This window comes from Lampris incognitus, chromosome 3 (genome assembly GCF_029633865.1).
Source record: "Lampris incognitus isolate fLamInc1 chromosome 3, fLamInc1.hap2, whole genome shotgun sequence".
NCBI classification, from domain to species: domain Eukaryota; kingdom Metazoa; phylum Chordata; class Actinopteri; order Lampriformes; family Lampridae; genus Lampris; species Lampris incognitus.
The window spans coordinates 69,879,733-69,903,988 of NC_079213.1; the positions used below are offsets into that span (position 1 = coordinate 69,879,733).

General features: G+C 43.9%; 1 protein-coding gene across 1 annotated transcript in view; it reads right to left on the reverse strand.

Moving 5' to 3' along the window:
* Positions 1 to 20,278, reverse strand: part of fcho1 (FCH and mu domain containing endocytic adaptor 1) — an 83,550-nt gene extending 63,272 nt beyond the window's left edge. The window contains exons 1-2 of the mRNA XM_056275572.1: positions 20,200 to 20,278; positions 1,154 to 1,203 (exon numbers count right to left, since the gene is read on the reverse strand). Coding sequence (XP_056131547.1) covers positions 1,154 to 1,177 — 24 coding nt within the window. The 5' untranslated portion in view covers positions 1,178 to 1,203; positions 20,200 to 20,278. The remainder of the gene's footprint in view (positions 1 to 1,153; positions 1,204 to 20,199) is intronic.
* Between the last annotated feature and the right edge of the window lie 3,978 nt (positions 20,279 to 24,256).

Consider the following 24,256-nt stretch of genomic DNA (forward strand, 5'->3'; position numbering starts at 1 on the left):
ATACAAACATTCAACAACAACTATAACAGTTAGGTCCATGAATGAACCCAGTACCCTGGAAACTTGTACATGGGAGCATGTGTTTATGCCTAAAAGACATTTGAAAAATGTATATAAGGAATTGCAGTGAAAAAGAAATTTCATATTGTGACTTCATATGTTCCTAAACCCTCTTGACTTATCTTAATATGACCTCTATACCCGAATCAACTTTCAGGATGGCTTTACTTTTAACACCAGTTTTCTGAGAACCTTTTCTGCCCCCCGTCTTTGGGATGAACTAGAGGAAGTAGGGCAAACCTGAAATAGCAGAACCAGGTGTGTGTGGGGGGGGGGGGCATAGAGGTGTGAGAACAAGAGAGGTAATGGTATAGAAAAAGCCCTGGGAAAAGCTGACAAAGATGTGGCTTGTTATAGTCACTCCCTCTAAGAGTAGGGGCTGAGGAGAGAGAGAGAGAGAGAGACAGACAGACAGACAGAGACAGATCCATTTCTCCACAGATTACAATCTATTCTCATTATGATTCACAGCAACACTGCAGAACTATTCGTCTTTAATGGATTTATAATCCTTTTTGAAATCGTATTATGTCTTCCCTCTTTTCCCCCAGCAAAATACAAACACCTTCCAGTGTTGTGAGAAAAACTACATCGTATCGAGGCAAGCTACCATCTTTCAAGGAAGGATTCTTTGGAAAAAAATTATATTTTCGAAGAAAGACAGACCATTTCTTAAAGATAAGGACACTCACATTTTCAATATCATTAAAATAAGGGACATTATCTTCTCACAAGAGGTGAAACGTCAATGACATTGTTCATCCTGTTCAATGAAAAAACATATTACTGAATATAATAGTGGTCTACATCTTTTGTGGGGAATGGAGAAGGAGGCAGCTAAAAGCAGGATGCCTCTGTGGGTACTTGGGAAGCAGCAGGCTCCTAGAGCTTAGCTGTCAAGCCAGGATATGTAAAAATTACTTTAAAGCTATATGGCTGATAAACATTTTGTAAAACTGCCACATGGGCAACATGGAGGCTGTTGAAGCTCAAGCGACAACCCTCAATTGTGGACAGGTTTTCTGTCATTCATAGTCACCACTGTCAACATCATCTTATCAATAACCTCTCAGCAGTTAATTGTCACACTTACCCAGAAGTTGCTCTGAAACGCCATCTTCCCTCAGAAAGAGTCACAGCAATCTGTAGAGTATGAAGCAGGAGAAAGAGAAGGAGGGAGAGAGAGAGAGAGAGAGAGAGAGAGAGAGAGAGAGAGAGAGAGAGAGAGAGAGAGAGAGAGAGAGAGAGAGAGAGAGAGAGAGAGAGAGAGAGAGAGAGAGAGATGTGTTAGAACCCATATGAAGACTGAGTTGCCCTTTGGAACTTGCTTTCAATCTCAGACAGAGATCTGTGCAAGCGTCAACTAACCTCACTTCTGAAAACCCCCCAATGTTGGCAGAAAGGAATTGGGTGAAAAAAAAGAATTGGCTGTCTCTCCTTTAGGGGCCTAAACTGATCATACCCTTTGGTAAACTTTTGTATTTTTAGCCCTTTCCAAGGGCGGAATCTGGGGCTCTGACTCGGACAATGAATTCCATTATGAAAGGCTCTGTGAACTGCACATAAACAAGAGTCAAAGAAAGTTTCCTATTAATAACAACAAAAAGAAAGAAAAAAAAACGATAGTGTGCAACATCGGGGAAGGGAGGGAGCAGCCCTGCCTTGAACAACACACTGGTTTACTGAAAGCGGAGGGAGTTAGTCCTGAGACACCTTTGATGTTGGAGGGGTGTCCCTGAGAGGAAAAATGGGGAGGGGTTAAAAGCACTCCGAGGATAGAAACAGTCAGAGAAAATGAGTTTGGGGTCGGTGGTGTTGAGAGGGTGAGACAGGAGGAAGAGTGGAGGAATATAGAAACCTGGGGAAAAAGGAAAGGAAGTGGGCTTGTATGAGGATAGAAGTAGGTGGAGAGATAGCCACCAACAAGTCAGAGATAGCCAATAGGGTTGTGCGATGGCTACCAAACTGGCATATGACGATGCCCACAGTGAAACATCGTGATGGACGATGATGTCGTTGGGAAGGGGGCAGCAGCTAGTCCTATAAAGGTACTATATTTGATGCACTTTTTATATGTATGTTGAATAGTAATTACTATATATATATATTTGCACATTTGAGTCCATTCACAGCCCATCCTCACCTACTCACCCAGTCGCTCCTTACTTTTCCTCCCTACAGCCTATGCTCAAGCCACCTCATTAAGCAGATCTGATTACAAAAAATATTCTAAATACTAGCCGTAGTGATGTAACTGCAGAATATACCAGTGATTAAAAAAAAAAAAAAAAAACAGCAATCAGCCCAGCAGATGTGAGCCAATATTGATCAGTGACAGTAGCAAATCACCATGCATTATGGCAGCGACAAACTTGGTCGCTTTAAAGGTATAACGTCACCCATCTGGCAGTACTTTGGGTTTTAACAAAAGATTTTGATTTTTGATTCCCCCCCCCCTTTTTCTCCCCAGTTGTATCCGGCCAATTATCCCACGTTTCTGAGCTGTCCCAGTCTCTGCTCCACCCCCTCTGCCAATCCGGGGAGGACTGCAGACTACCCCATGCCTCCTCCGATACATGTGGAGTCGCCAGCCACTTCTCTTCACCTGACAGTGAGAAGTTTCACCAGGGGGACGTAGTGCGTGGGAGGATCACACTATTCCCCCCACTCCCCCCCCCCCGAACAGGTGCCCCGACCGACCAGAGGAGGCGCTAGTGCAGCGACCAGGATACATACCCACATCCAGCTTCCCATCCGCAGACACGGCCAATTGCGTCTGTAGGGACACCCGACCAAGCCGGACGTAACACGGGGATTCGAACCAGGATCCCTGTGTTGGTAGGCAACGGAATAGACCGCTACACTACCCAGACGCCCTGATTTTTGATTTTGATATACTTTAATGCGGTGGTTCCCAAGCTTTTTTCCTTGGAGCCCCGTACTTGTTTCTAAGAAAAGCTTAGCCCCCCCAAGCCTGCACAGACACACCAAGAGAAAAGTGATTCATTCCAAATATTTATTTGCAAAAATTAACATCAATTATAGTTTTTCTTCCCCATCTTTATCTTCAATAAATGTTTCCATTTCCAAACACAGAACATCTGCGTTTAAATGTCTCTTGTCTTGTACAAGCTTAAAGTTTTTTTTCTTTTAACAACCCAACAGAGTAGGTCTGTTGTCATCTGACTCAGGCTCATTGAAACAACATATTAGTACTAGTTTTCATCTGACTCAGGATCACTGAAAAACCATATCTGTAATGTTATCATCTGACTCAGGCTCACTGAAACAACAACATATTAGTACTGTTATAATTTGACATCCACATGCACATCATGCAAAGTTGTGAACACTGTTTTGGGACAGACAGTAGGCCTATGTGTTATTTTGGCTCCAACAGTAACATTTTTACTGAGTCTATACCATTCTGTTCATTCATAAACTAATAACACTGTTTTTGTTTTTTTGACAGACAGTGTGTGTTATTTTGGCACACACAATAACAATAACTTCTTGCTTACATTTTTTTACAGAGTCTGTGCCATCCTGTTCATTCAGAAACTAATGGCCACCTTGGGCTTGCATGCCTGTGACCAGGGATGGTATGTCAGGTGCAGTGCTTGTGACAGCCAGCCTAAAGTCCTGGTGTAGATGGAGTCTGTTGCTGGCTTTTGTTTTTATTGTTACAAGGGCACTGAAGGCGGTCTCAGACACATGTGTAGTGCTGAATGGCAGAATAACCCTTGTAATTGTGTGTTTGGCCAGTCTGGGTGCAACAGCATGTCCTTTGACTATCCAAAACTTTTGTATCCGTTCTCCTGGAAATATTTCTTTGACACTGAGTCAGCTTGAAGGTCAGCAAGCTCATCATAGCTGCTGCCACACCCATGCAGCAAGGTTCTTGTAGGGCACATTGTTGGATGGGAGATAGGAATCCACAGCCAAAAAAATATCCTGGCCTGCTGTTGTTGTGGTTAGACTGGTAGACATAAGAATGTCTTGCTTCAAGTCATCATCGCCAACATATTGAACATAAACAATGAGCACGGACTCGTCTGACACCGTTGTCGTTTCATCCAACTGAATGGCAAAGGGAACATTCCTAAGCTTCTTGTGCAGCTGGTTCTGACAATCTCCAGCCATTTTATCAATTCTGTCTTTGGAGGAGTGGTCAGAGAGTGGGACGGGTTTCACTTTATCAACTGGGTGTGAGCCACACAGCCCCTCTACAATATTCAGACAGGCGGGTTTGATAAGCTGCTCTCCAACAGTGTGTGGCTTTTTAGCCTTGGCAATTAATAGCCAACACTCAAATGCTGCCTCCGTGGCTCTGTGCAAATAACTGCCTGCTCGTTCAAATGCTTTTCTGATGTCGTCAGATCTTCTTGATAGTGCCACTTGCTTTTTCCTCTCAAAAAACTCCTGATTTTCCCCAATAGTCTCTTGATGTTTTGTCTCTTGGTGTGGTTTCATTTTGCTTGGCTTCATGCTGTCATGAGCTAGTTTCTCACCACACATGACACATTCTGGCCGAGACTTGTCCTGTCCTTCCATAAAACCAAAGTTAAGGTGGCTCTCGAAATAAAGCCTTACTTTCTTTCTTGACACCGAGTCATCCGCACTTTTACGTTTCTCAGCCATGTTGTTTCATTCATAAAGTGCTGCTGCTGACTGCAGGAACAAACCAAGATGAGCTAACATTAGCTGCTAGCTGAGTTAGATGAGCTAACATTAGCTGCTAGCTGAGTAGCAACCTGACAACACTGCCCCCTCAGAGTTTGATAGAGCAGATTGACAGGTCACAGAGGTGTGGCTACTAGGTGTAGCCCAACTACATTTTAGAAGGGGGGGGACTAAAAATGTATCTTTTTAAATATTTTTATATACAGACTTCTGTATAAAATAACTTATCCAGTAAGTGAGTTATTATGCTTTTATTTAACATGTGCACTTTCACAACCTCAGAGCAGAAAAGCCTCACGCACCCTCTGTGATCTTTGGCACCCCCACCCACCCACCCACCTCAGAGCAGACAAAGCCTTGCACACCCCCTTGGCTCTCAGGCACCCCCCCCCCCAAGGGGTGCACGAACCCCAGGTTGGGAACCACTGCTTAATGATCCCCATAGGGAAATTACGCTCTGCATTTAACCCATCCTAACTGTGTAGCTAGGAGCAGTGGGCAGCCGCAGTGCAGCACCTGGGGACCATCTCAAGTTCTTCTTTCCATTACGTCGGTCAGGGGCATAGACAGGAGTATTAACCCTAACATGCATGTCTTTTTGATGGAAAAAAAAGAGGAGAACCAAGAGACACTTCTGAAGTGGTGTGCAGGATTCGCTCTAATGTAATCCACGCAAAAGATGGATAGACAACAAATCTTCATGACCATTTGCATGTACACCATCCTGTCGAATATGCAACACTGCCATCATGTGTAACTGGCCCTAGCAAAACAGCTAAGTGCCTATTGTCAATCTCCTTTTGGTGTACTTCACTGTGTGGCATGTAGATTTGATCCGGGCTGGCCATACCAAATTTTGTGTGTGTGTTTGTGAATTTTATTTATTTAGTCCATTGTCACAAATTTACCTCAGTGGGCTTTAAAGATCACAATATTCTGTCCTTAGACCCTTGCATCGGCATCCGGTAAGGAACAACTCCATAAAAAAAAAAACTTTAACAGGGGCAAAAAAAAAAAAAGGGAAGAAACCTTAGGGAGGGCAACAGTGGAGGGATTTCTCTCTCAAGACGGTCAGACGTCCAATGGATGTGTACACAATTTACAGAATACAACGTTGAAAGAAGATAACAGAATTATAATGGAATTACAAAATATATGAAGAATATGATGAGGAGGATGACAAGTAGTGTCCAGATGCCATCGGAAAAGCCAAGCACCCGAACCACGTGTCCACTATCACCATGTAGAGGAGAAAAAAAAAGGTCACACGTCTGAGTGACAGAAGGATATAACACTGAAACAGGATGGATGGATGGATTGCAGATTATATGGATTTGTAAGATATATAAAAAGAAAATGTGATGAGGGTGGTGCCAAGCAGTGTCCAGGTGGTGACCACCATCACCATGGAGATCTGGGAGGACAGACTGCATGTGCACACAGGGGAGACTCACATCACACCATTTACACACCCAGAAGAAGAGAAAGGAGAAGACATCATTCAGAGAGAGACCGACGAGAAGAGAACAGCTTGCGATAGTCAATAATTTCATCAGCAGAACAGAGCTTGGTAAATTCATTGAGACGGAAACTGATCTGCCATGCAGTACAGGTTGTGAAGCACTCAACTTAAAGGCAACTAAGTGTAGGCGAAGGCAAAAAGATGGTTTTACGTTTGGATTCAAAGGATCCAACAGACTCTGATTGTCTGACTGCAGCAGGCAGGTTATTCCACAAGAACAGGGCCCGATAGGAAAAGGCCCTGGAACCAGCTGACTTCTTTTTAACTTTGGGTTCACACAGGAGCCCTGTATTTTAAGAGTGTAGAGCTCAAGATGGACCTTACAGTTTAAGGAGATCAGACAGGTAAGATGGGTTTCAGTGGAGTGACATGCCCTGAAAGCCGATTGAAAAAGTTCATATAGATAGTTTTCCTCTACGTATATGGATCGAAAGTTGTTGATACACAACTCTCTCTAGTACTTTAGAAAAGAATCGAAGATTAGAGACTGGTCGATAGTTATTAAAGACCCCATGAAACGAAAAATGTGGTTTTCATTGTGTTATACCATTTTTTGGCAGCTAACATGCATCTTTATATCAAATCATGCCAAATATTTGACAAAAAAAATAATCTGCCTGAAAGTCTATTGAGAAAAATCCATTCTTTCTTTTCCTTGAAAACACTTGCTTGCCTGTGAGAGACTCACATCTGCACTCGGGGGTGTACCCCAAAAAAGCTCGTCCAATAAAAGATGACAATGATCATCTAGATGCCCCCCCCCCACAACACTTTGTAAAAACTGTAACGTAAATGCGCAGTCACAGCTTTCACTCTCACCGATCGCCATGGGACACCGGTGTGTTTTCGGTTGCATCTTAAGCAAAACGCTATTTCCCTTCCCCAAAACCCAGTGGCTGCACCAGAAATGACTTGGGTTTACACATTTCGAGAAATCTGGGGTGAGTGGTCCTCTACCACGGAGTCGAAGCTAGCCTCAAGATCTAGGATGTCCGCTTTTTCGATTTTCAAAAAGCACGTACGCTCACTTTCGGGTTTCAATCAAATTGGGCGCCTCCCCTCGTAAAGTACCAGCCTAACGGTCTGTTTTCATCCAGAAACATGTCACGTTAAGAAAACTCGCGATGCTCATAATGCCATTTCCATGGGGCTTTAAGAGAGCCTGGACTGAGTTGCGCTTTTTTTTTTCTTTAAGTAGAGGTTTAACCACAGCTGTCTTATAACTGCTAGGGACACTGCCAGTAGTAAGTACTAAAGTAACAATGTTTAGCATTGTAGATCCCAGGAAAGCCCAAAGGTCTTTAAAAGGTTTTGCTGGTAAAGGGTCAAGTAGACAAAAACTTGGTTTAGAAGCTGACATGAGCTTAGTCAAAGTATCAAGAGAGATAGTCTCAAAAGCTGTAATAACAGGGACTATCAGGGACTCATTGTATAGATATGAATTTGGTAAGACAGGAGCTACAGGAGTAGCTGGAGTTGAAGAACTAATCTTGTTTATGATCTCATTAATCGTATTGCAGAAAAAGTCTAGAAACTCATGGGCCATGAATGGTGAGCAGCTTATAGACGGCTGCTTTTTAGTAAGTTTAGATACAGTGTCAAAGAGAAATCTGGGGTTATGTTTATTAATACTGATTAAGCGAGAGAGATATGCTGCCTTCGCAGCAGCTAAAGCATGCTTGTATTTCAATAAACACTCATGTCACGATAGGTGAAAAACTTCCCATTTTGATTTCCACCATTTACATTCCAGTCTCCTGCAGACCTGCTTAAGAGCACGTGTCTCATTATTAAACCAGGGTGTAGGCCTCTTTAGTTGCCTAGCTCTGGTAGTGAGAGGTGCAACTGAATCGAGGAGACTAGAGAGGGCCAAATTCAAGTCACAAGTAAAATTTTCAACCAAGTCAATCTCTACTGTGAAAGGAGCCAAGACTTCAGAAAGCTGCTGGCCAAATGCAGCTACAGTGGATGGACCAATGTGGCAATTACATCTGTGCCGACATTAACAGGACAGGCCTATGATGCCTTGATGAGAAAATGATCTGACACAGCAGATGTGGTTGGCAAGACATTCAGATCAGAAATATTTATCCCTTTAGATAAAACCAAATCAAGGGTGTTACCACTGCAATGAGTCGACTCTTGAACAAACTGAGCGAACCCAAAAGTATCAACAAGTGCCAGAAAGGCTTTACTTAGAGGATCAGCAGCCTTATTCAGATGAATATTGAAATCACCAAGAATTAGAGGCTCATCAGAATAAGTAATAAGACCTGAGACAAATTCTCCAAATTCTTCAAGAAATAGTGACTAAGAACCAGGAGGTCGACAGTATCACAATCTGGACTGGGCCAAGCCTATTCGTGGCTGAGGGAGATGGACTCAGAACAAGAGCCTCAAGAGATTGGAATTTAGATTCAAGTCTAGAAGTCAGACTGAAGATCGACTTGGTGTGTGTGTGTGAGTGTGTGTGCCCGCGCCCTTGTGTTAGTGTAGACTGGGGGGGGGGGGTGTTTAAATCACGATGTTGCTCCAGTTTCCTCCCACAGTCCAAAGACATGCAGATCAGGTGACTTGGCGATACTAAATTGCCCCTAGGTATGAATGAGCGTGTGGGTGTGTATGTCGGCCCTGTGTGATGGCCTGGTGGCCTGTCCAGGGTGTCAACCCGCCTGCTGCCCAATGACTGCTAGGACAGGCTCCAGCATCCCTGCGACCCTGAGAGCAGGATAAGCGGTTCGGATAATGGATGGATGGACTTGATTGAGATATCCAGACTCCAACCTGTTGCCGTCTTAAACAATGACACACCCACACACATATAGCTATTTGTAAAAACATTCTTTTGACTAATATACGTATATTCATAACGCTTAAGTTTAACCCCAACTCCTTAAAGGCTAGCCCAACATACCTATCAGCCCCAGTAAAAAAAAGGCTTTTTTTAACCTTATGTAAACCCCCTAACACACCATTCTTTTTTTTAAATTTATTTCTGATTTTTCCCTTTTTTCTCCCAATTTAGTGGCCAATTGATCCCTATTTTAATTCAAACACCCACCCTCGTATTGCATGCGTTCGCCAACTGCATCTCTCCGGCCGGCAGTCTCGAAGGAGACGCCTCCCCACTTTCGTGACAAGGCGAATCCAAGCCGAACCAATGTTTTTCGGACACACACAGAGACGCATTCACATGACGAACACAGGCCGACTCCGCCCCCCTCCCGAAGACAGCGTTGCCAATGATTGCTGCTTCATCGAGTCCGGCCATAGTCGGATCTGACGAGACCGGGGCGCGAACCCCAGTCCCCAGTGGGCAACTGCATCGACACCAAGCCGATGCTTAGACCGCTACGCCACCGCGGACCCCTAACACACTATTCTGATAATACTGCTGTAAAAGACCTGTGCCTTCCTGAGGTATACATGACACACACCACTCATCCATACAGCAGGGAGTCTACTGGGAACTGAACCCATGCAGTTCTATTCAGCATCGCAGAATAAATCACTACTTGACACACCAGGGTATAGAATCTCTTTTCTCAAGGTTTAGTCAGCATGCCGTTGCAACTATGGGCTTTCCTGACTGAAGTTTTCTTTAACTGGTTCATAACAGGAGGGAAAATACTTTAGGAACAGCTGAACCCACACTGTCTTACTAGCTGCACACAAACACACAGAAAAACATTGAACTAGGCAAGCAGAACACAGGAATTCGGTACTGCCCTTCTGTAGAGCTATAATTTAAGTGTGCTTCCCCTGGGCAGCCCTCATTTAGCGTTCCTGTTATCTGTCATTTTGCTGACCGTGCGCACCCACACACGTGTGTGTGTGTGTGTGTGTGGTGATGATAACAGCGCTTTCCTTCTCCTGGCACAGACTATGCTCAGACCAGGCAGGCAACCTGGCATTAGGCAGCCAGCAACCAGGGAAACACACACACCTCACACCTTGTTAATTAGCTCGGCAGTAGGACTGGAATCTCCTGTGGATAGTGTTCTGTTTGGCAGGGCAAGTTATTCAGGAGCAAGGGATGGAAAGGAGAGAGAGAGAGAGAAACACACAGACAGATAGACAGAGACAGAGAGAGAGAGAGAGACAGAGAGACAGAGCTACAGAGAGAGAGAGAGAGAGAGCCTCTGTACTAAGGTAAGTGAGACTAGAGCAACGGGGGGAGGAGAAGGGCAGCTGGCAGGAAAGAGAGGGAGGGAGGAGCAGAAGAGGTGGGCCTAAAAATCAAATGAATCAGGAGAGAAAAGAACTCACCATATGGGCAATAACCAAAATGAGAATGTTTCTTTTCATCAGCTCTGCAGCTGACGTTTGCCCTTTCATGTGATTCAAAATGTAAACAACACGCCAGTGCCAGGAAGTGTTCCCTGAGCAAATTTTCCATGACAAAATACCACAAAAAGGACAAAGATATAATGATCCCCACAAACCTACCAGATGTTTCTCACCAATGAACAAGAGGGGCAGAGAGGAGACACGATGAGGTCAAAGGCAGACACACAGAGAGACACCCCATACAGATGGTGATGGAGTGAGAGACAAAAGCAGGTTATCATTGACTTAAACTTCCTGTGTACTATTTTGCTTTTTTCAAATCTTTACCCTTGTGACACAGCGAGAGAAAGAGACACACACACACACACACACACACACACACACACACACACACACACACACACACACACACACACAGACAAAAGTATACGCTGCAACTTTATCTGAAAACCAGTCACTGAGGAGGACCTATCGAACTAGCTGACATCCAGCATTCTCCATCTGGTATCCACTTGTGGTTCAGCTGAAATCTGCTCTACTCTGAGTAAAACCAAGCCCAAAGAAGCGAGACACATCACAAACATGATTCTTCGAGATCATTTTATTATTCAATACTCGACTGCTCAGGCAAATTCTAGTCTTCTAGTCAAGGTGTGTGTGTGTCTCTCTCTCTCTCATCGCCACAGCCTCAGCAGCAGCCCTCGACCTAAGTGTAGACATTTGCCTACGTGCATGCTGGTGTACACATGCTCTCATTCTCACAGTGTGACAACCAAACACTTGTGGCGTGAACAGCTGAGAGCTACAAATCAAGTGGGGGGGAAAAAGCAGTCAACAATACAGGTAAACCCCCATGCACATGTCAAGCTTTTATCGGTCTGAATTGAGGTGGGATATAGACTTTTTAAGTATCCTTCTTAAGAATAAAAATCAGGCCTTGAAAGACACACTATACCATGGACTGGCCACAGTACAAAACATCCTCCGACTGCTCCATCTATTATCTCTCAAGTCAAAGAGTCATGGAATGCCGGCATAAGACCTCTCATGTTGGCCACTGTTGCCGCCTTATCCAAGACGAGCATGTAGGATAAGCAAGAAGAAGGACAGAAAGAGAGACAGAGAAAAAACCCCGCCAGGCACAGTCAGACAGAAAGCAAGCTAGAAAAAGACAGTAATGTAGTTAGAAACATACAGGAAAGAGCAGAAAGAGAGCCAGGCGGACAGGCTGGTTGGGGAAAAGTACTAATCATATCAGTGGCGGTCAGGCAGGCAGTCAGACAGACTAGGCCACCAGCCATATCAATGAGGACGCATTCCCCTCTTTCTCCACTGCCCCCGCTGCTATCAGCCCCTCAGAGACACACTGTCTGACAACGTGCAGATGGCAGCCATGAAAAATTAGGACTTGAGAAAAGCAGAGGGGCAGGATAGCGAGAAAAGACTGATTCCGTCTCAAATGCAGACAAAAGGTGTCCTAAACCCATTTTTCTTTTTTCCGGCAGGATTTAAATGGTGCATCTTCCCCGCTTATGCTGACCCCCCCCCCCCCCCCTCTGTGTTTTCCCTATGGCTAAGGGGCTTTTTGGAAAGGGAGATACTGACAGATGCCTCTCACTAGGAAGGGAGGAAAGCTTCAGTGAATAGTCCTTCCTACTTCGCCACCCCCTAACCCCCCCCACCCCCCCATTCTTCTTCTTCTTCACCTGCTACTGCTCCACTCTGCTCTCTGGTGAAGGATGATGCGGCGCTGTGAGAGAGTAATAGAGGAGCAGCGCCCGTATCTCTTCCATGCTAACTGACAACCACCGAGAAGTGCCTTCTCTGTCCCCGGGAACATCAAACAGGAGTGGGGTTAAAATGTAATGACACAGCCGAGTGTGGAATAAAGACAGTCGGCTAGGCTCTTAACGCCCCATCTGTCATTGGCCGAGGAGGCAAAGTCGGAGGTGGAGGAGGTGGAGGATGACGAGAGAGGGAGAAAGAGAGAAAGAAATGGGTGGGGGCATAAACAGAATAGGGAGAAAAGGTGGGCGGCTGATGAAATAGAAGAAAATAATACAACCTGTTGGGGGAATAAAATAGGAAAGGCAAATGCAAAACAAACAAGACCCTCTCAACTCCCCAAGATGGATGGGAGATGCACAAGATGATGAGCAACACAGAGGCAAGTACAGCTACCTAGAACAACAAACAATCAGAATTTCATGGAAGTTTTTTTTTTAGTTTTTTTTTTTACTGAGGCACAGAGATTCAAAGATAACCTTTAAAAACACCTCTTTAGCCAAAGCCTAAATGTGTAATGTTTATTTCCATAATTTCACAATCCAATCTCTTTCACTTCTTTCAACCATAATTCGGGGAAATTTTCTGTCGCAGATTCATCTCCCATTCCCCCATTTCTGTGTTATTTACCCAACTTTACACCCAATAACTTCTACCATCAGCATAGCTGCAGTCGTGTTACATGGAAGGAAGCAAGCACTCCCGGACCCAGACAGTGGTACAAGGTGATGACAGACTGGGACAAAGATAGGAAGCCTCAGGAGCAGCCAGATCAAATCTACCGCACTGCAGTTGTGACTATTATCCGTCCTTCAATAATAAACCTGATTTGCCAGGACGAGGAGTAGAGATCATTTTGTGTCAGGTCTTATTTCCTCAGAGCCACAACCACCAGAAAGAAGGCCTACACTGTCCTCCCACCACTGCAGAATGACTCACCGCTATTGTTGGCAATTAAAACCAGCACTAATTGTGGTAAACATTCGTAGCTTCTGGTATGATATAAAATTAGACTGGTGTAAGTTTGTTACCATTGCACAACCAATGCTGGCTGTTTCAGTTTGCCTATAGAGATGTCACTCACTCAGTCCCATTTCAATTTGGTTAGTCTGTGCATCTCAGTTCTGACACAAACACAGGGGTGTGCGACATATGGTGCCTGTTTGTGTCCATTTTTGGGATACTCCTTTTATAATCTCTTTCGAAAATATATTTCGCTTGTTTATGGTGAATCTGGAAGTCAGGAAAAGCACCTGAGTGTTAGGGGTTAAGTGCATATTCCAGGGATGGCTTACATCCATTGCCGACTACATTCAAGGCAACTAATTGGGCTGGATAAAGATAATGTGATGCCAAAATAAAATACTGTTGAAAGACAACATTTCTTGGCCCCAACTCTCCTGACGTTGCATTAGTTCTGATATATGACTGCTAGAATTGGCTGCAACAGCAGCAAAAAGTGAACATCGCACCAGTTTCTGCACATCAACAAGGACACACTTGAGCCAACAAAAAAGCTTGTGCTTCAACAGGCATAAGTCATAACCAACTATAAAATCACAACCAGCTTAATGACTGAATCACACCCGGCGTATGATGACTAAAGCAGCCTCAGAAACCCTATTCAGCTGTTCTTTCAAAGCTGTGAACAGCCTCCCTCCATGAGACAATCCAACCAGCCCGTAGCTGTTCAGAACGAAAGGGAGAAACAGAGTGAGAGCTGCAGACAGGAGAGAGTGACACAAAGAGAAGGAGAAAAAAGAGACAGAACACAAAAAAAGAGAGAGAGAGACGAACACAGCCCCAGCTCTCAGCTCCCCATTGTGTTTGCCTGAATGTGCTTTTGTCACCCTAGCATACAGTCAAGTCCAGTGCAGTCTATGACGATGTGCCAGGCGGTCATCACTTCCAAAGCCCTGGCATGACCGGCTGTGTGAGAGCAGAGAGCACACAGCACGACAGCGCAGCATGGCCAGCTGAAGTGCCGGCCCTTTGACAGCCCACGTCAATGTTTATACACAGGGGGGAAAAAATGGGCCTTCTAAACCGGTTCACAGACAAAACATCACACGGTTATTTGGGAACGTATTTGTTTAGTCCAACTGTGAATTAAGATGACCAGAAAGCCTGATGCTACAGCCCAATAACCCATTCACAGGGGCCTCAATCGTCTTTTCTCACAGGTCCCACTTAGATGCCAAATGTTTTTGGGACATTTGTTGGGGGGAAAAAAACAGGGATATGAAAACAAACCTTTAAGTATGATGGTAAAATGGATATATTTACATAGACCACATGTACAATTTAGATGGCAAAATCTATGCTTAGCATTTATGACAGAGGATTCCCCAAAATCACTTCTTTTTGAGCAGTTTTCTTTCCAACTGTGTGCTTGTGTGCTGTGGGCTTGTTTCAGCTCTGGCTGAAACAAATATCCTGAGCTTGTTTTAAAATGCTCTCCTGTTGAAATTACCAACAGCCTGCCACACAGCCATTATGCCAGGCTTGTAGTAGTAAACTACCAGGGATCCATTTCTCCTCAGCCAGGTAATCCTTCATCATCCACCCCTCCCCATCACTCACACTCAATGAGCCCAGCATGAAATGAACCAGTAACCCAGAAATAGACCCAGGAGCCAGCCAGAAAGGCAGGCCTGCTCCTCCAGCCTGCCCCAGGGGTAGCGATACTAGTGAATACTAGCCAGGGTTCTCCCATCTGCCATGGGACAATTCTGGCTAGGCTCATTCACAACCCCAGCGAGGGGTAACAGATTAGGTAAGGGCTGCCATGACAAGATTTCCCAACAAGATGCCATACTCACTGACACCTTTGCGCATTTATGATACAAGACTTGTTTTATACATAAATCTACAACTCTGCAGTTAGCTATTGTTAACTTTGAGGGCCCCCCCCCCCTAAGTACTATGCAACAGGTTAGTCTGTTTACCCACCCAGTTTCCTGCCTCCAGGCTCTGCCCTGCTTGGCAACAAAAAAGAAGGAAAGCCTTATAGCACCCTAGCCAACAAAACAAAGCCTAACTATCTATAATTAATATCTGTCATTAGTACCATGCCACACAAACTGTGGGAGAGGCTGGGGGGCAAGACGGATCAGAATAAGAGTGGTAAGAAGACCTTTGTAGGTCGAAGTTCAATAGGAGTTATCCGAGTCTTGGCACATGGAGAGTTCTGCTTTAAGTATGCATGACTGTGCATCTGTGCATGTGTTTGTGTGTGTCTGAATATTTAGTGGCTCATTTAAAGCTATACCCCCTCCCTGATGCTGAAGATGACAACTAAACAGGTTTTCACTGTTGCTCAGCAGCGATATCTAGTCAATTCAAATCTAAATGCAAAGTAGGGAGCTCTTATTCCTCCATGCCTCCCTTTTCTACTCTCCTAACCCCTTTCTCTCTCCCTCTCTCTCTGCCACCATCCACATCACAGTCTCTCTGGGGGCTGAGACGGACACCAACAATGGTGCCTGGAGGATTTAAAATAACTGCGTTAGGCTTCAGAGGTGTGCTTGTGTAAGAAAGAGCAAGAGAGGATGTGTGTCCGTGTGGCTCAGTGGTTGGCTGTGTAAGTGCACTGCTATGAAGAGGCAGCCAGCCAGCAAGGGTTTGAGGGTGACAGACAGCAATTAGGCTGGTGGTTTCTTGGCCTATATATCCCTGGTGATTCACCTTAGCAACACTCTGACCACTTAAAAAACTTAAATGCATCATGCATTGTGTATGAATTTGAATGAGTCGTGTGTCTTTGCTTATGACTGCTGAATAGACTTTAACCTCATGTTTCCTCCAAAAGGATGTGATGTGCCCTGAGAGGTTGTTTAACACCCCCTCCCCCCGTTTATATTCAAATATCCAACACTCACTACTTAAACCTTTCAGCTGTGAACCCAGAGAGCAAGTAAAAAATATAGTTCAGTCTTGAAATAACACAAGTCTTTTTAAACAATGCATCTTTAGCAGAGACCCATTTACAAGCTTAAGACGAGGTCTAAGTCTTCGGAGTTCAACTCAGTCTTACCGACAGTTCAGCCTGCCTGCTGACTTCCTTCCGGGTCAAAATGGGATAGCAAAGGCAAGCAGCATCTCTTAGATACTGTAGGAATAAAACTCGGTTTGACTCACTGTTCTCAGTGTTCCCTAGTGATTCATTGTGATATTGTACACTGGTATGACACCACAAATCAAAGAGCAACACAAGCTACAGTTTGTATTGTTCTCTGGGAAGGGAAGAGTGAGAGAGTAAGTTTAGAAACTTACTCTCTCACACTTTCCTTCACTACGAAAGACATTTCGGGCGTCTGGGTGGTGTGGCGGTCTATTCTGTTGCCTACCAACACAGGGATCGCCGGTTCAAATGCCCATGTTACCTCCGACTCGGTCAGGCGTCCCTACAGACACAATTGGCTATGTCTGCGGGTGAGAAGCTGGATGTGGGTATGTGTTCTGGTCGCTGCACTAGCACCTCCTCTGGTTGGTCGGGGCGCCTGTTCGAGGGGGAACTAGGGGGAATAGTGTTATCCTCCCACGTGCTACATCCCCCTGGCAAAACACCTCACCCTCAGGTGAAAAGAAGCAGCTGGCGTCTCCACATGTATCGGAGGAGGCATGTGGTAGTCTGCAGCCCTCCCCGGATCAGCAGAGGGGGTGGAGCAGCGACCAGAATGGCTCAGAAGAGTGGAGTAATTGGCCAAGTACAATTGGGAGAAAAAGGGGGGGGAAAAATCCAATAGACATTTTGATGTTAATAGATAATATCAGAACAAGCAGCTAGAAGTCTGTGACATTCAAAAGATTCCCATTATAATCAACTCCACAAATCGATTGCCTTTCTGCCCATGAACATTTAATTTATCAGCCATTCTTGGTTCTCTACGATCAAATTAAAAACTGAAATACAAGTAGCTCGGACTCATCTCAATAATCTTTCACAGAATGTCCAGGTTCATAACCAGTCTGCTCAGAGAAGCTTTCCAAAACCAACAGGTGTCTGTAGATTAACACAATTTGAGCAGGAGAAAAAAACGACAACAAAAAACAAAACAAAGAACAAACAAAGCCAAACCAATGCTCATCTACTCATGCTAGCCAAGCTGGATCTGTACATCTACATGGTGTTTCAATGGCAAGGCACCAAAGATGCTGATGTAAAGTAAGTGCAACAACAGAATTAATGTAACCTCATATATCAAAAACGTCATGTTTGTTCAAGTTTTGTCCATAAAGCAGATACGCTACAATGAAAGAACACAAATAAAGTTATGTTATTTAGGGGGGACAGGTTGACCTGTATGCTTGCCTAGGCCAAGATGTAACTAATCTTTCCAAAGTTTAATCCTATTATTCATACATTTAACTTGCTAGTAGTATCAAATAGCAATAACGAAAAGACATGCTGTTGTAGAAAGTCTGGTGCCATCAGTCTAAATGAACACTTATTAACAGCTAGCCACCAAAGGTAATTGGCAAGATCATGCCAGATTGAGGATGGATGGGAAAGAAAACTGTTCCTCGCAAGGCTGATGCAGTTTTCATCATCTAGTGTCAGTGACCCCCCCTCCCCCCAGCGCCCCCTCACTCTGTTTCTTCACACTCCATCCCACTCACCCTGACTCACTATCACAGCCTTCTGCAGAAAGAGGACTTTCTCCTGCTGAAGTCAGGCAACAGGGAAAGAGGCTGTTTACTTCTTTGATATCGAAAGATCCAGCAATGCTCAACCCATAACTCTCTATTTGATTTTAGCGAAAGAGAGAGAGAGAAAGACTGATGGGAGTCTTTAGAAATGTAAGATTCACCACTTTAAAAAGGTAGTGCTTGGTGATGAGGAAAATATTATCACAGTAAGCCTATTCAGGGAATTTTATACAATATGGATACATATAACAACAGCTGTTTACATATGCAAAAATAGATGTTTAGGAATTTGATTGCGGTCAGTTGCAGTAAACTGTTTGGCAAAGTACAATATCGAACCAAAACTAGTTTTCAAATAATATTCCCTCACATATTTCAGACCTTATTTTGTGAGAAATTTTAGGTAATAGACTCTCGGTTTCATTCATTTAGACAACAAAACAGTGCATAACAATGCCACAATGTCTGAATTTCATCCCAATACAATAGCATCGAAAGATGATAAACAATATTATTGCATTATTGCCCAGCCCTACTTTGGGGCGGAGATGAGGCTTCTGTTAATAACCTAGTTGTTAGGAAGCGAGTGACAAATCCTCAGCTAAAAACCCATACATTACCATCCAGAAGAGAGAAATGTTAAATTTATGGGGGAATCCCAGCATGGTTTGTCTTATGAGCAGGAGCTCAACAAAACTAACTGATAGAATGAAGAAACTGCGATCTTTTCCACTGTCAAAACATGCCACCTTTTACTGCGATCAGAAACAAAAGGAAACAAGAAGACCTTAACTACGGAAGCCCTAAGCGGCCATGCATTCATACATTTTAAGTCCTCCGTTTTCTCGTGATAACGAGTTAATTTCCTCTGTTTTCTCGAGATCTCGAGTTATTTATCTCGACATCTCGGGAAAACAAGTGTACCGTGCATGGATAAGCAGACACGCTGGCCGATCTGTCCCTTTAGTCGAGCGGTTAGCGACGTCTCCTGCGGCGCGGGCGATACGGGTTCGCTTCCCGGCCGCGGCAATTCCTGTGGTTGCGTTGTCCCCCGAATTCGCTACACAAGCTTCGTTTTCTCGAAATCTCGTTATCTCGAGAAAACGAAGCTTGTTTTCCCGAGATAAATAACTCGAGATCTTAGGGCTTCCGTAGGCTTAGGGCTTCCGTACTTAACACATCACAGCATCAAACTGTTCGGGGTATCTCGTGATACTTGCCCCAAGGAGCTCTCTGGCACACCCCAGCCCTCTTAGAATTGGGGTTTATTTATCACAAGGTGTCCGTCATGGTTACCCCTCTCACCCAGTTCTTAAGTTTGATGCCACACATCAACTTTGGAAAATCTAACTTAACTAAGAATTCGCAAACCAAAACACTACGACAGATCATCCAACAAGTTAGCTTGAGCAACCGTCTCAAACCTTCACCCCAATAGGCTCCAGTCCTGGATGCCCTGCGTTGTAATGTGCAGTCATTTGTGATGCGATTGTAAATTTTATATTTAGTTTCTTTTTATGTTTCTGAATGATCATAGATATAGCCAGCTGCCTGTGACCTGACTGGTTTGGGAGAGAAACTACTGTAGAAAGGAGACGCCGCACACATAAAACAACAGTGTCGGGGCAAACGAAAGCGTCCTCAACGGATATTCAAATAAAAGAAAGCAACATCCCCGCTGATTGTTTGAGAAGATAACAGAAACAGCATTTTTACACAAATGACCTCGATGGTTAACGTAAGGAAGAGCGAAGTTGTCAATAAAATTTGAGCGGCATTGATGAAAAAAGGGGGTATATAATGTTGAGAGCCGTTAAATCTTTGCGTTATAAAAAAGCTCTCTGAATATGGACAAGTACAAAACCCACCTTGCCGGGCTGATTCTGAACACTGTCAGGGTTTACATAGTTTGAAAACAAGTCATCATTGTTTAGAATTGCTATTATTATCATAGATTTAAACGGATAGGCTATAGTCGACAGCATACGCTCACATACTCCCGCTTTTCGCAACTTATTCTTGCGATATAAACGGTCCGTTTCACATCACCGGCCGAACAAGCGTCTACCCCGGGTGTCTACAAGTGCTGCGAGCTTGAATTCAACATTGTGACTGTCATGCACAGTCAACTCGGCGTATTACCCTCGGCCTGGTTAGAAAATTGGCTACCTTACAAGAAAAGGCCTACTGGAAAATAAAACATTTACCTGTACGTGTTTCTTTGAGAACCCTTAAAGTACATTTTCCATCATTTTCACCACCTTCAGCCCGGCCCACGGCGTGCACCCTGAGAGCTTTGACTGTAGTAGAAATTTCCTAACCAGGCAGTTTTCAGTGCGCACAAACTCCCCGCCTACCTCTCCTCTGATTGGCTGATAAGTTCTTCACTCAGGGAGAGATGCGCTGTGCGCATAGCAACCATACGAAGGTTGGTCTCAGGGAGGATACCGTCAACCGATTGGACGTATCTTTCAAGGGGTACGCCCACAAAATACATGCAGTAAACTGGGCATTAAGTGTTGTAAATGACTTTTTTTTTGGATGGGGGGGATTTTGTATTTGTGTCTCAAGGTTGAATAGAAGGCAAACATATGTCGGGCACATATTTCAGTTTTGTTTTGCTGTTTTTTCGTTTTGTTATTATGCCACTTAAAACACAAGAAGACATTTATTATTAAAATACATTTAGAGTAAGATTAAATGGGGGGGCTTTGTTGTGATTGGGTCCAAGCAGGGACACATGTAGTAAGGGTACATGCTTGCGCATGTGTGTACAGTGAAAGGGGGCGCTATGGATCTGTCTTTAGGGGCCAGTAATATAATGAAAAACATTTTCCATTTCCAGAAAATATCCGCCTGTCCTGCCCAACAGGGAAAATGATGACCTTTTACATGCTGCCACCCTTGGAAGCAGAGTGTGCCAGTCTGTAAGTGATGGTGCATGAACTGACTTCCAGTGTTGGATGAGCAGTCTCATACCCCATGGCAGTAGTTTGGAACCATCCGGTGATCACTGAGGGCATTGTGCCTTTTAAGGTGGATAAGTCTCCTAATGGAGATGATGGTTGATTTTCAAAATGATCATTACTTGAATGAAAGAAGGCTACCATAAAATAATTGCTTTACATCATCAGTGTATACAGGCACACAGGAGACACCACAAAGTATGTTTTTGGTCTTCATTCAGTGTTTATCAATCCCACTGATCTCTTCGTGCATATGGTACGGTCTCTTGGGTCTCACTTAAAGATTCCTGTTATATGTTATCAATACATAAGGTCTCCTACATATAGCTGGTGCATAGGTCAGTGGTTGTATGCAGTCACAACAGGTTTATTTTAGAGCCAAAACACAACTCCATTGTTGTCTTGTTTTATGTCCCAGGGACAGGGGAGTCCTTTCAGCTGATCATCACAATTGTGAGGGATACCCCAACCAGACATGTGACAAATGTGTTTCCATAATTTCTCCTTAGGTTGAACTAGTGCTCTATTTACAGAATTTCCATTGAACCGCTAATTGAGTATCCCAAGCAACATGGTGGCAGATGACCTACTTCTGCCCTGTGTATGTTGCTGAAGGATGTAAGGAGGGGATGGGAGGAGGGCTATTCAGCTCCACAATAGCCATAAAGTTTAAGAAAAAAAATATAAGGGAAAACAGTCATTCAAAATCCACCATTTATTTCTGAATTAAAAAAAATCATTAATTGGCTCAGGTGGTAAGGCCTCAGGTAACTTCTGCACAATATGAACTCAGAGTGATAAAAATGGTTGTGAATTAAGTGGACAACCAGTTTCAATGTACAGGTCTGATCATTTGTTTAAGGTTGCTCTGAGAATCTGTTTGATATGCATGGCCCTAATGAGAGGGGGATCTGAAGGGGAATTAGAGAGGATGTCCATTGCACTGGCTGAGTCCAGATTTTAGGTGGTGAGTGAGGTGAGGGAGAACAATGATTTATGTCCCCAATATCTATCTTGTCACATGTAAACCAATTGAAAACTGGCTGTGATGTTGACAATAGTTTTGGCGTTCTCGGCAGTGGTAGTGGTGTTGGGTTGAGCGATGATGGGGGAATAAACCAATCCTCTTTTAGTTTTTTTTAACCGAATTTGTTATTTCCTAAGGGGGTGGCATGGCTTTTGATTTCTCAGGAATGTGAGGCAAGGAAAAACAGAGGGCTTTTTTTTTAATCAGTGAATCAATAATAGAGGTGACTGATGGAGGTGGTTCTACAAAATATGTATATTGTTAATGCACAGGCAGCACTCATGAATTAAGTTACCATGGCATTGAAGGCAACAAATCATGCTGATGATGCCAAGGTCAAAGACCAAGTCTGTCAGTTTATTGCATCTGCAAACCTCACAGAAAAACCGTTAGATACCAACTGTATTGTGCTTCCTCATGTGCAATGCATTGCCTGAGCAGAACATGCAATATTCCTTCCACAAGACAAAGAGAGATAGGGCCCTCGGGAGAACGTTCATAGACTTACTATACAGCCCCAGCGAGATCATACAACGTATGTAAGGGGATGTCAAATCTGAATGAGAAAGATAAATTAAATCCCGAGAGTTAAATTCATATTGCGTACCTGAGGTTTGAGAATTTCACAAAAATAGATTTGTATGGTGTTATTTGGCATCAGGGTAGTCAGGACTAGTGATTAGAAAAAAACACTTCAGCCAGAGAACCTGTGTCAATCCCCATGTGTTGCCAAGCTCTTACCCTGAAGAGGGATCCTTTAGCATGACAATAACTCCTCATCAGCCCCAGGTGCATTGTTGTGTAGCTCAAACCGTAGAGCTGGGTTGAGGTTAATGGAAGACTGTAGAATTGCTTTAAGCAGGCATTTTCATGGAAAACATTGTGATTTTTTTGGCCCTAACAACACATGCTGTGTTGCCTTTTCTGAGGTTATTTATCTATTTTATCAATGTGATATTCCACTGAGAATATGTTGTGTATAATGATTCCATGACAAACTATGAAGAATAGTTGCTGATGCTATTACAAGGCAAGCTGTTGGGTCTTCTATATAGCGTGGGTGCAGCTGTGGTCTATGAGATGTCTATTGGTGTGGGAGGTCCAGGCAGAAACCTATCATATGAGGTCATCCTGGTTTAAGTACTCACAGAAGAGATGGGTATCAAGGGGCAGTACCTCATGAACATCATGTGTCTAAGTAAACACCTCATAATTAGTGCTTTGAGGTAATGGTGGTGTGTCAGGATCAGGATAAGTCAAGAAAGTCCAAGGTTGTTTACCAGTCATATACCTACAACTACGCAACTGCTGTCACATATGACGATGACATAAGCAAGAGTCATCATCATCTTTTGCCAGCAAATGGGACACAACAGTTTTGACACTGAGGGCTGTACCCAGAGCAAAATTTTAACTGAGGTCCAGAAGCATAAGTAGAGTGGGTTTATTCTATAGCTGTACATCCATCCATTACCCAAACCGCTTATCCTGCTCTCAGGGTCACGGGGAAGGTTAGGGTAGTCCAAACTTGGTGGTCGTCCCGGGTCATCCTCTGTGTGGAGTTTATATGTTCTCCCCGTGTCTGCGTGGATTTCCTCCATGTGCTACGGTTTCATCCCACAGTCCAAAGACATGTAGGTCAGGTGAATCGGCCATATTAAATTGTCCCTAGGTATGAATGTGTGTGTGTGTGTGTGTGTGTGTGTGTGTGTGTGTGTGTGTGTGTGTGTGTGTGTGTGTGTGTGTGTGTGTGTGTGTGTGTGTGTGTGTGTCGGCCCTGTGTGATAGTCTGGCGGCCTGTCCAGGGTGTCTCCCCGCCTGCCGCCCAATGACTGCTGGGATAGGCTACAGCATCCCTGCGACCCTGAGAGCAGGATAAGTGCTTCGGAAAATGGGTGGATGGATGGATTTTTTAAAATAAATAAGCAAATAAAATAAGTAACTACAACATAATCTGACTGCCTATGAGTATTCATCTACATCATTGCCATTGTTTTCGTCAGACACATAACTTGAGGCAAGTGTTCTGATTAACTTGCCAAACTGTAGACAAAGGTGTAGTGCATTATAACTAGAGCTGCACGATTTGGTGAAAAAGTCATATTACGATTATTGTGGACACTATTGCGATTCACGATTGCAATATCATAAACAAAAGTATGCATATACAAATAATGCAAATTTGTCACGTTGCCGCTTTCATTTTGCATGTTTCACACAGTACCTCTTTCTGCTCAATATCGCTGAGCTTGAATCCAAAATATCGCCATA